Below are 13,133 nucleotides of genomic sequence, written 5' to 3' on the forward strand. Positions count from 1 at the left end.
TCTTAACACACGTGACCTGGGACACAGGTGATTGGTTAGATGTGGTAGAGGTTCTTTGGGAATTACCATCTTGCTGGAGTGCCTCCTTCTCTTCTTCCTTCTTCCCAGCCCAGATCAGCCTTCTGAAATCCTGTCCGATTACATCCAACAGTCTACCACGGGAAGGGACCTCATTACCCATATCATCACCTACAGATGCGATGATCAGGTGCCACCTGTAAGTACCCAAGAATCTTCAAGGCTTCCCTTGGCTTGGCGATAGTGAGCTGGGCCAGCCTGTGAGGCCCCCAAATTGTGGATCACAATACAACTCTCCTTGTACCTAATTCTCCCATTGGTCAGCCCAGGTGGGAGGCTCAGACAAGGAGAAAGCTTGTAAGACTAGCGGCATTGCCCTAGGGAGGGCTGACTCTGTCTCCATCCCCACAGGCTGTTCTGAAGAACCTTGTGGAAGCTTTTGGGGGCTACTATCACTGCTACAGCCCAGAGACAGAGGTAAGCTCTTGGGCCAACATGCTGCCCCCTCCTCCTATCCCTGCCTGCTTCCAAGGTTGTATCTGGGGAATCTGGGCCAGAAAGATTTTTTGTGTGTACTGGTTTCCCTTTTCCCCCACTCATTGGGTTTACTCAAGTAAAACCAGATTAAAAAGACTATGTGGGAAGAACAGAAACAACAAAAAGCCACAGAGATCCTTTTGTCACGGTGTATGATGAGTTGATTGGGCTACTCAGGTCACTCAGTGGGAAAGAATTTGCCTGCAAATTCAGGAGACATGGGTTCAATCCCTGGGTCAGCAAGATCCACTGGAGGAGGAAATGACAACCCACTTCAGTATTCTTGCCTGGAGAATCCCATGGACAGGACATGGCAGGCTACGGTCCATTGGGTCGCAAAGAGTTGGACACACACTGAGCAGCTGAGCATGCACACACCGAGCTAGTTGCATGATGACAGAATTCTGAATTCCTACCCAGTTGCCATCAACACGGGCCCCACCCCACCTCTGCTCCCACCAAAGCTCTGGGTCTAAAGCAGTTGCTTCAGTTCTCTCTCCTAGATAGACCCTATTTACTGCAAGAGACACATAGCAATCAATTCTGAATGAGCAAGTAATTCTGTACCAATCCATCCATTAGTCCTTGTCTCAGTTAATAATAACATCACACACTGTGTCTGTAATGGAGAAGACAGCAAATGTGTGCATAGATCCATATGGCAGATTGAGAATCCAGCTGTCTGTTGAGCTACAGGCTGTGCCTTGCCTGCTAACTACTAATTGCCAAGAGTAAATGAATATTTGCATCTCACAAGTATGTTCTAGTGTTACAAAATCCTAGGTCAGGCAACATTTTCCTTGGGCAAAACCCCTTGTTACCTTACTGGCCAGACTCTGTAGGAGTGACATACTCCAAGGCTAGGAAGATATTATGGGTGAGTGAGTGAAACTGGCTGGTGTAAGAAATGTTTTCTCTTAAAACCTGTGAACCTCTTGGCTTAATTGTTGTTTTTCCACTCTTGATGGAGGTATGGGTAAAAGAAATTTCATTGTTTTCTTTATTATGAGCAAAACAACAATGCAAAGATGACAAAAACTTACAACTGGTTCTGATGAGAACACAGCAGTGAGTGGTAAGGAGTGTGATGAACAAAACAGCACTTGCCCCAACGAATGAGACGCCTCTGCTCAGCCTTGGCCCATTATTTATTTGTTCTGCAGGAATGACCCCCAGTGTTACCTACCAGTCTTCTGATTTTTCAACAAGAGCCAGATATCTGGATTTGTGTGTGTGTGTGTGATTTCCTTTCATTTTTAAAAAATTGAGGGACTTCCCTGGTGGTCCAGTGGCTAAGACTCCATGCTCCCAATGCAGAGGTCCTGGGTTTGAACTCTGGTCAGGGAGCTAGATCCTACATACAACAAAGACCCAGAGCAGCCAGATAAATAAATAGATTTTAAATAATTGAGAAAATTCTCATAAATAAAGTGAACAACAGTGGTAGTTGTGTAACCACCACCTTTATTTAGCTCCCAAACATTTCCATCTCCCCAAAAGTAAACTCTGTACCCTTAAAACAATTATTCCCCATTCCCCCATCCCCTGCAGCCCCAGCTCATTGTCAATCTGCTTTCCGTCTCTTGGGATTTACCTATTGTGGATACTTCATATAAATGGAGTCATATACCTTTTGTGTCTATCTTTTTTCACTCAACATCTTGTTTTCAAGATGCATCTGTGTTCTAACATGTATCAGAACTTCATTCTTTTTATGGTTGAATAATATTCCATTTTCTGAATATACTACCTCTTGTTTATCCATTCATCAGTTAATGGATATTTGAGCTGATGTGAACTGGTATGATTATGGGTGGATAAGTATCTGAGTCTCTGTTTTCAATTATTGTAGGTACATAGCTAGGAGTAGAAATGCTAGGTCATGTAGTAATTCTGTTTAATTTTTTGAGGCGCCACCAAACTGTTCTCCACAGAAGCTGCACCATTTTACAGTTCCACCCACACCCCTCAAGTTCCAATTCTCCAGTGTTCGCCAACATTTGTTATAGTCCTTTAATAATGATTATTATAGCTAGAGGGGATGTTAAGTGTTTATTCACATCTGTAAGGTTAGACAGCCTTTCAAGTATTTGAAACACTGCAAGCCAATAATGTACAAACAGAACAAGCATTGGCAGGCTCTGTCCTGCACATGGATCCTGTTTATAATGTCCACTTTGAAGAGCATGCCACTCCGTCCTAGGGATTCATGTGGCTGCCTGCCCCTTCCCACCTCGGCCATGCTGGTAACCAGGTGACTACTGGGTGACTGATTGTCCCCACCACCCCTAGATCTGCAGCAGCCGGGAGGTGGATGAGCTCCTGGCAGAAATCCAAAAGGCCCAGAGCCTCCGGGACCACGTGCAAGCCCTGCACCCCGACGCCCCCTGTGAGGAGCCCACCGGCGCGATGCAGGAGGTAGGTGCTGAGAGCCTGTCACTCAAGGGCGGGGCTGCTAGGCCCCCAAAAGTGGAGTAAGGCGCCCCCTGGCAGCCCCCACAGCTCTGAACGGCCCCAGCCTCTGCTGGAAGGATACTGATGGATTTTCTAACTGAAAAAAATTTATTTCAGAGAAAGGTCATCAGGCCTCTGCCACCCCTTGCACTTAAACACTGTCCCTCCCTTCCCCCCAGTTTGGAGAATGATGAAAACCTCAGCTACACAGGGTAGGCGGTCTGGAGACATCTTCTTACCAGCATTTCATTCATTTGGGGCAAAGGCCCTGCTTGAGGGTGTTTAATTTATCAGCAGAATAACTCAGAAAGTTTATGGACACAAGCGCCATAAAAGCTATGCTCTGTTTAGACAGCACAGACAACTTAGCTGTGGACAGAAGAGAATTGGAAACGCTTTTATAGCATCAGAGAGTGAAGACTTGGGGTACCACATATTTTGACCTGGCTCGCTGTCGTGAAAGAAACACAGCACTTAGACTGAGGTCTTGAATTTTAGCTTCAGCTCTTCTACTGATTATCTATCAGTTCAGTTCAGTCGCTCAGTCGTGTCCCACTCTTTGCGACTCTGTGAACTGTGGCACGCCAGGCTTCCCTGTCCTTCACCAACTCCCGAACCTTGCTCAAACTCATGTCCATCGAGTTGATGGTGCCATCCAACCATCTCTCATCCTCTGTCATCCCCTTTTCCTCCTGCCTTCAGTCTTTCCCAGCATCAGGGTCTTTTCCAATGAGTCAGTTCTTCACATCAGGTAGCCAAAGTATTGGAGTTTCAACTTCAGCATCAATCCTTCCAATGAGTATTCAGGACTGATTTCCTTTAGGATTGAATGGTTTGATCTCCTTGCAGTCTAAGAGACTCTCAAGAGTCTTCTCCAACTCCACAGCCTCTGGGACCATGTGATTATCTATAAACAATAGCAATAATTAATAGTTTTCATTTGCTGAGTGTGTAGGCACTTAAGATAGGCACAAGGCTTAATCTTTTTAAATGCCTTATTTTATCTTACGGCAATGGTCTCCAGCAGATATGTTATTACCCCTATTTTACAGATGAGAAAACAGAAGTTGAGTTTAAATAATTTGCCTGAGATCGCAGAGATAAAAACTGATTAGTCTCGATTGAACTCAGGTCTGCTTGATGTCAGAATCTTGCCAGGAGTTTACCAAAATGAAATGCATATACTACTTGTAGTTTGCAAAATAATGATAAGGTGATATGCAGATTAACATTCTTTTAAATGTTATATATTTAAAACTAGCTCATTATGGTAGAAATAGAGCTTTCTGAAATTATTTAAGTACTAGGAATTCTCTGACAGTTTCAATGTTTCAGGCTTGGTGCGTTCACTGCCAAGAGCCCAGATTCAATCCCTGGTTGGGGAACTAAGATCCCACATTCTGTAAGGCGTGGCCAAAAACAAACAAGCAAAGTATATATATATATATATATATATATACATATACATATATGTATATCGTCTTCTACAGAAGTCTATAGACTTCTACAGAATGGCTAATGTATATTTATATGTATATGCATATATATATATAATTTAAGTACAAAAAGGGGTCCATTAAAATCAAAATTGAAATTAATATTAATTTCAATTAATGTTAGTAAAAATAATTAAAAAGACAGCGTTAGTTGTTTGATTTTTTAAAATATTAAGTAAATAACAATATAGGGTTTTCCTGGAGGCTTAGTGGTAAAGAATCCACCTGCACATGCAGGAGACATGAGTTTAATCCCTGGGTCAGGAAGATTCCCTAGAGTGGAAAATGGCAACCCACTCCAGTATTCTTGCCTGGGAAATCCCATGGACAGAAATCCCATGGCCTGGTGGGCTACAGCCCCCGGGGTCACAAAAGTGCCAGACACGACTTAATGACTAAACAACAACAACAAATAACAGTACAGTGGTACTCAGACATAGCAAATTTCATGAAGGTGGTTCTCGAATGTCTGAAGTTTGGAAATTGTTGTTTTGTGCTTTCCTCCTACACAAGCTATGTGACTTAACCTCTCAGAACCTCAGGTTTTCAGTTGTAAATGTGGGCAAGGGAGTCTAGGCTAGCTCAGGGCTCCCTAAGTGACTTGGTACAGGAGTTGCTTTTTAGTTCCCTGGAGTTTATGTTTTGAGCCCACGGCAGGGCCATTTGTCATCTTGGAGTCCTTGGTGCTGATTCAAATGGTAAGGATGGGAAGGGGTTAGGAGGATGGACAGATGACAGAGGAAGTAAGTTGCTGGGTACAGCTCTGTCTTCTCCTGGAAATTCCACACATCTCTAGAGATGGGGATGGGACTAGGGGAGGGAAAGGCAAAACTGCCTGTAATTTAACAGGTGATGTTTTAAGAGAGCTTCCCTGGCAGCTCAGCTGATAAAGAATCCGCCTGCAATGCAGGAGACCCCAGTTCCTGGGTCAGGAAGATCCTCTGGAGAAGGAAGGGATAAGCTACCCACTCCAGTATTCTTGGGCTTCCCTTGTGGCTCAGACAGTAAAGAATCTGCCAGCAATGTGGGAGACCTGGGTTTGATCCCTGGGTTGGGAAGATCCCCTGGAGGAGGACATGGGAACGCGCTCCAGTATTCTTGCCTGGAGAATCCCATGGGCAGAGGAGCCTGGCGGGCTACAGCCCCTGGGGTCACACAGAGTCAGACACGACTGAGCGACTAAGCATAATGTTTAAGGTGCTCCCTTGGGTGGGTGGGGGAAGACTGTGGACTTTCCAGCTCTATAATATGATTATGTAATGATGACTTTTCATTTCAATTCAGATTTCCACAGAGGTTGCGAAGAGTTCACTCATGAGTCTCTTGCCTAAACCCCCAAAGCATGAGGATCCCCTCATGATTGAGTTCCCAAACTTGGACATAACTTCTACAGAATGGTTAAAGACCCATAGCCTTAAAGGTAAATCCCCAGAGAGAGAAGAACCCAAAATGCAGATGACTGACCGAAGGTATGAACCCTTTGGGGCTTCATGAGCAGTGCCTCAAACCCCACCATTTATTTTTACAGCCAAGAAGCTAAGCCTTTATCAGGTTCTGGCACCCAATGCATTCTCTCCCGTGGAGGAATTTGTGCCTATTCTTCGGAAAACAGTATCATCAACTATCCATGAGGTAACTCAGATTCAGAGTTCTGTCCAGTCCTTTGCCGTGGAGCTCCTGTGTGGTATTTCCTTTCTGAAATGTTCAGGAAATAGAGGTCATGAGACAGAGCCCATGAGGGCTTGGAGTGGGATGCAGGCTTTCCACCCAGGACTCTAGAACTCTCGTCAAATCTACTCTAGCTGCTGTTTTTCAAAGATACGAAAAATGAAACTTGGGAGATTGGGGAAGGAGGGGGTATACTGGGCACCATGGTCACCTCCTCCATGAAGGTTTCCTCCTTGTCATTCAGAGCACACTCTCTCTTCAGGCCCTCGCTCTACTGTATACAGACTTCTCCTATTGCCCCTATGTTGCTCATTTGTATGTATTTGTTACATGTCTAACCCCTACCGAAGTATGAGCCCTATAAAAGAAAGAACTCTTCCCCAACACTCTGTCCCCTATATGTAGTACAAGTAAGCAGTCAATGAATGTCTGCGTGGGTGGACAGAAGGATGGAAAGAGGGAGGAAAAGGCTGAGTGAGTGGGTGGATGGAAATGACAAATGAATAGGTAAAAGAATGGATGGATGGATGGAAATATGAACAGATGGAAGGATGGATAACAGGATAGAATAAAAAGATGAAAGGAAACACGTCAAGATTAAATGAAGGATAAAGGATGGAGAAGTGGAAGGACAGCATATTAGGTGAACAGAAAGATCAGTCAGTGGAGGGACTTCCTGGTGGTGCAGTGGTTGAGACTCTGGGGGCATGGGTCCAATCCCTGGTCAGGGGACTGTGATCCCAGAGGCAGCGAGGCAAGGCCAGAAAAGAGAAGATCAGTGGAAAGACAGAAGAATGAAAGGAAAGAGACAGGAGATGTCTAGTCCTGGCAGCCCATAGATGAATGACTAGATGGAAAGAGTGACAGAGATACAGATAAGACACCTTGATGGAGGATGAATGAACAGAATGAGCAAGTCTGATTTTCAAAGTGTCCATGAAGGCCCATGTGGGTTTCCAAATCTAAGAACTTATGACTATAGTATGCTTTAAGTCTCCAACTCTGCTATCACCCAAAACTTCTAACCGTACCTTATAATAAAGACACTGATGTTCAGAAGAGCCTCCTGAGAAGGGAGCCGGCTTGCAGTCAGACCTGGTTCATTCAGGGGACTGTGTCCCGAAGTCCCGCAGCTGCCAGCTCCAGACAAGGCAATGGCCTGGTGATGGGAAGGGGCACGATCCACTGGCAGATGTGTGAAGAACCCATTTCCCTCTCTTGCATCTGCCTTGGAGAACCCCGTGACCGATTTGAACATAAAATCCTTCCTCACCTGTGCTTCTGTTCCCCTGCTCCCCTCCTGGCCACACCTGAGTGCAGAAGGCAATGGTGCAGTTTGAGTGGCATGACGGGACAGTGAAGAACATTCACGTGGACTTGCCCTTCCTCTATGAATACCAGGTCAGCGCTGGGTCCCCTCAGTCAGAATGCGGGGTGTGGGGAGGGGGACGGAGGAAGGTGTCGTGGAATGTGGACGCACCAAGCCAGTGACAGGAGCCCCCCCTGTAAACAGACTGTGGGAGGGAAAGGCAAAACTGCCTGTAATTTAACAGGTGATGTTTTAAGAGAGCTTCCCTGGTAGCTCAACTGATAAAGAATCCGCCTGGAGCTTTCTCCACCTCCTCTCCAGGCAGGAACCTGGAGGCCTTAAGCAAAACCCTCTAATCCTTTTGGTCAAGATTTACCTCCTCCCCATTTGAAGCAATGAAATACTTTGACTCTTCCTAGGCTTGTGACAGACGAGTACATGCTTATATATATATATCTTTAAACAAATTTTTATTTATTTATCTATCTATTTTTGGCATGCTGGGTCTTTGTTGCCGCGCACGGGCTTTCTCTAGGGCAGCAAGCGGGGGCTCCTCTCTACTTGTAGAGCTGGGTCTTCTCATTGCAATGGTTTCTCTTACTGCAGAGCATGGGCTCCAGATGCACAGTCTTCAGTAGTTGTGGCTCACAGGCTCCAGAGTGGGGCCTCAGTAGTTGTAGCACATGGGCTTAGTTGCCCTGTGGCATGTGGAATCTTTCTGGGCCACGTATCGAACTGGTGTTCCCTGCATTGGCAGGCAGATTCTTAACCTCTGGGCCACAAGGGAAGTCCTAGTACATGCTTTAGAGGGGTTTTTGTACTGCCTAGATACCCATGGCCTTGACACACCATTCCCAGAAGCCAAGGGGGGCACACCCTCTTCCCCCACAGGGCCCTTAGTCAACCATGCTCTGTGCACTGCTGACTGTGTGTGGCCCATGAGTTTGCAGAAACAGCTCAGCAGAGCGATGCGGATGTATGAGAGGCGGATCGAGTGGCTCTCCTTGGCCAGCAGAAGAATCTGGGGCACCGTCTGTGAAAAAAGGTAACTTCCCCTGGTATTGTTCTTGTCTTTCATGGTGTCGTGTGTGACGCAGAACTCATTCAACTTACGAATTTCCTGTTGGTAACTTCAGAATCCATCACTTAGATTAAGGATCAATAAGGGCTCAGCAGAACCCCTGGAGGGAAAAGTCACCACCATTAACTACAACCTCAAGAATAGCATCACTATGTCTTTGTTAAAAAGCAAAAGAAACTAAGTGCAAATTGAAACAAATCAAGGAAGTCTGGTTAAGGTAACTATATTCTAAAGTGGATTTGGTAGCTGTCTTCCGGCCTGGCTTGATCCAGAGATTCATACATGTCAGGAATTTCTTTTCAACTCTCAGTTGCATTTTCCTTTCTTGGCTTTGTTTTCAGGCAGGCTGTCCCTCTAGGTAGCAAGATAGCCACCCAAAGTTCCCAACTTCCTTCCTTCCAGTTTAGCACTTCTAGGGTTTAGGGCATGGGCCCATCCTTGAGCCACTTGGGCCAAGAGGATTGATGTTCTGATTGCCTGGGGTCTAATGTCCACTTTAAAGCTGGGGCTGGGGTCAGCTCTACTCAACTCAAGTGGACCATTAGAGGCAGAGGTATTCCCCCCACACCAGGAAAAAAGATCAAGATACTGTTTTGAGCAGAGGTAATGGATGCTGAGTAGGAAGAAACAGTAGGTATCTATTATCTCATTACATTCCATACCTTACTTAATGCATTACCACTTATCATGTATTAGAAGTTTGTAATACCATTCATCTGCTCTATTTTTTAATTCTCAAAGCAACCTTGCAGAGTCTTATTATAATTTATATAGTTAAATATGCCAAGGAACAGGCTTCCAAGGTGGTGCAGTGGTAAAGAATCTGACTGCTAATGCAGGAGATGCAAGAGACTCAGGTTCAATCCCTGAGTCAGGAAGATCCCCTGGAGTAGGAAATGGCAACCCACTCCAGTATTCTTGCATGGAGAACTCCATGGATAGAGGAATCTGGCAGACTACAGTCCATGGAGTCGCAAAGAGTCAGACATGACTGAGCACACACACACACACACACACACACACACACACACATGGCAAGGATCAGAGAGGTGCTGTGACTTGCCTAAGGCCCCACAGAAAGCGGGACTTGAACTAAGGTCTTCTGATGCTATATCTGGTGGATTTTCTTTTGCTAACCCATAGCTGTCTCAAAATGAGAATGAGGGGAGGATATAGGACTATAAAATCTAAAGAGAAGGCTCAACACTGCTGCTGCTGCTGCTGCTGCTAAGTCGCTTCAGTCGTGTCCGACTCTGTGCGACCCCATAGACGGCAGCCCACCAGGCTCCCCCGTCCCTGGGATTCTCCAGGCAAGAACACTGGAATGGGTTGCCATTTCCTTCTCCAATGCATGAAAGCGAAAAGTAAAAGCAAAGTCACTCCGTCCTGTCCCATTCTCAGCGACCCCGTGGACTGCAGCCTACCAGGCTCCTCCGTCCATGGGACTTTCCAAGCAAGAGTACTGGAACGGGGTGTCATTGCCTTCTCCACTGCAAGAGATGTTAAAACAGAGAGAGAAAATAAAAAAGACACATTTCCCCGGAGGCCCCAGTTATATCTAATTCCCCATCTAACTTGCTTAGCTTCTTTGTTTTCCCTGCACAGACCCCAACCTGTTGTAGTATGAATGCTAGTGATTTAAAACAAAGAAATGTATGAAATCATTATATGCAGTCCTGCCCTTAAACTGTGTCCACCACGAGGCTTTATTCCATGATAGACCCTCCTGCAGAAAAGGTTCCATGACCCCTCAGGCTACTGCCTGTGTTGACCTCAAGCCACCGAGAAGATTTGGCCAGGAGTGAATTTGGCGTGCAGAACTCCCCTGGAAAAAACGTTAAATAGTAAAATGGAACAGAATAAACATTATCTGAGAGATTCGGTTCTCCTCTTAAAGCTTGTGTTTCTTTTTAGGGTGGTTATACTGCTCGATATCTCCGTGACCAATTCCATGTACATTATTCATATCCAGCACTCCCTGCGACGCCTGCTGGAGGAGCAGCTGTCCAACAAGGACTGCTTCAACATCATTGCGTAGGCAGCCGCTTCCCCGTGGGAGGGCGTGGGCTCTGGGACGCCATCGCCAGGCTGGGGCTTCTGGCAGGACAGCAGATGTATGGGCAGCGGGCCTCCTAGGAGGGCTGTCCGTTTATCTGATTTGAACCATCTTGTTTGGGGCATTGAATAATTAAACGGTTGTAGGACGGTCCCCCTGGGGTGAAGGTGATAAGCGGCCCCAAAACACACTGTTTGATCAGCCAGGATAAAGTAACTCAGCCCAGTTGCCCCATTTGGCCCCCAAGCTGATAAACACAAAAGAGAAAAAGAAGGGTCCCCAGGCTTGGCTCCTACCTCAGTTCTAGCAAGCCACGATATTTTAAACATTCAGAATTCCAATTATAAATTTTAATTGTACATAGATATATCAATATTATTATTATATATAGTTATATGTTATATAGATTATATAGAGCTATATAGAATTAAATTAGACCTTTATATATAAAACTGCATGGCTCCATTATATTTAAAACTATGTATTTAAGTTATATATAAGTAGGTGTGTGTGCTGCATGCTAAGTCGCTTCAGTTGTGTCTGACTCTTTGAGACCCCATGGACCACCATGGACTGTAACCCACCAGGCTTCTTGTCCATGGGCTTCTCCAGGCAAGAATACTGGAATGGGTTGCCATTTCCTTCTCCAGTGGATCTTCCTGACCCAGGAATTGAACCCATGTCTCTTATGTCTCCTGCGTTGGCAGGTGGGTTTTTAACCACTGGAACACCTGGGAAGCCCTTATATAAGTATATATAATATAAATTAATACTATATAGCTATATAATTAAATTATGTATTTTATACATAATTATGTATATAAATTTTAACAATTTAATCTAAAGTATAAATATTTAATATGTAGTATGTTTAACTATATATGTTTAAATTATATATGATATATATAATAGTATAAATATTTAAGTTGTAGGTCTATCTACATAGTTACTTATATTTTTATCTATAAATTATATATAATTTAAATATAGGTAGTTATATATATATATATTTTTTTTTTTACACAACTTCACATCATATAGGGAGTGTTCTCAACCTAATAAGTCAGCAGTTATTATTATATATTAAATTGCACCAGAGCCTAGTCATTCCCTAATAAATTCTACAGAAAAATGCTTAGAGAAGGATTTTGGACAACATTTTCATTCATTCATCCCATTCATTCATTTAACAAACTTTTATTGAAAGGTTGCCATGTACTGTAGGTATGCTAGGCATCAGGGATTTAGAAGTTAACACACATGATACCTGTCCTTAAGGAACTTATGACCTAGTAGTAGGAAGCAGGAATGTTAAAATATAAATGCTATTAAATGTTTTCTGAAGAAATAAGTAGAAGGCAGGATATGGGAGTCCCGTATCAACTCAAAGGTGGAGTCAGTCCATTCACCTGGGAAGAGTGGGGTCAGGAAATCTTAGCTGAGTCTTGACAAAGAACCGGTGTATCCCCAGCACACAGAAGAGGCGGGGAATTTGGAGAAGGGGCCTTCTGGTGCAGTGAGCAGAGCACAGAGGTGTGATGTGTTACACAACCTTGCGGACCTGCAGTGTGAGTAGTTGAGTGTGAACAAAGGGTGAGAGGGAGAACCAGATGGCCCAGAAACTAAAGGAAACCCCAGATGATGGAGGCTTTAAACAGGAGCTTTTTTTTTTTTTTTTTTTTTTTTAAACAGGAGCTTTTATACTATAGGACATATAGATATTGAAGGATTTTAAGCAAGATAATAATCTTGAGACACTTGAGTTACAAGGTGAAGGACTGGCTGAAGGGATGCAATATTGGAGGGGAGACCTGAGCCAAGGCAGAGGGAATGAAAGACAGAGGGGCCTGTGAGGGGTGCAAGGAGTTACATATGCAGAATGTAGTCACTGTTTGGCTGGAGGGGACGAGGGAATGGTGAAGAGGTGTGCCAGGTGGAGCAGAGTTTGAAAGATAAACATAAAGAGTCTGAGATCCTTAAGAGTTTGGAGAGTCTCCTGGTTGGAGCTCTAGCCATCAGCATGAGTTGAAGACATGGGAGGGCATGTATTGCCCCTGTGGAGACGCGATGGAGGAGAGATGCCAACCAAGGAGAGAATTTGGGAGAAACTGCCATTTGAACGGCAGAGAAAGGGAAGTACCTAAGAAACAAGAGGAGCAGTCCAAGAGGCAGGAGGGAAACCAGGAGAGAAAGGTGTTTTCACCTTTCCCAATTAAAGGAGGATCTTGGAAAGAAACAGAGTTAGGGCCTGCAGAAGCAAAGACTGAAGGAGAAGAAAGAAGGAATTCACTGGCAATAGAGCTCCCTGATAGGAAAACAATGAGACATAGTGATTTTGCAATTCAGTTTGGCAAACATTTAAATGATTGATAGTACCCAAAGCTGATGATAATTTGGTGAAAAGGGCACTCCTGGAAAGTGTTGGTGGAAATGTAGTTTGGTACAGCCCTTGTATTACATTTTTTAAAATTGGAAGTATAGTTGATTTGGTACTTCCCTGGTAGCTCAGCCAGC

At 44.5% G+C, this 13,133-nt stretch overlaps 1 protein-coding gene across 1 annotated transcript in view; it reads left to right on the forward strand.

Moving 5' to 3' along the window:
• VWA3A (von Willebrand factor A domain containing 3A) overlaps positions 1 to 13,133 on the forward strand; it is a 48,117-nt gene that overhangs the window by 15,410 nt on the left and 19,574 nt on the right. The window contains exons 9-16 of the mRNA XM_065919287.1: positions 109 to 217; positions 430 to 495; positions 2,848 to 2,973; positions 5,790 to 5,925; positions 6,034 to 6,137; positions 7,494 to 7,574; positions 8,433 to 8,527; positions 10,478 to 10,597. Of these exons, the coding sequence (XP_065775359.1) occupies positions 109 to 217; positions 430 to 495; positions 2,848 to 2,973; positions 5,790 to 5,925; positions 6,034 to 6,137; positions 7,494 to 7,574; positions 8,433 to 8,527; positions 10,478 to 10,597 (837 nt within the window). The remainder of the gene's footprint in view (positions 1 to 108; positions 218 to 429; positions 496 to 2,847; positions 2,974 to 5,789; positions 5,926 to 6,033; positions 6,138 to 7,493; positions 7,575 to 8,432; positions 8,528 to 10,477; positions 10,598 to 13,133) is intronic.

This window comes from Muntiacus reevesi, chromosome 2 (genome assembly GCF_963930625.1).
Source record: "Muntiacus reevesi chromosome 2, mMunRee1.1, whole genome shotgun sequence".
Classification (NCBI taxonomy): domain Eukaryota; kingdom Metazoa; phylum Chordata; class Mammalia; order Artiodactyla; family Cervidae; genus Muntiacus; species Muntiacus reevesi.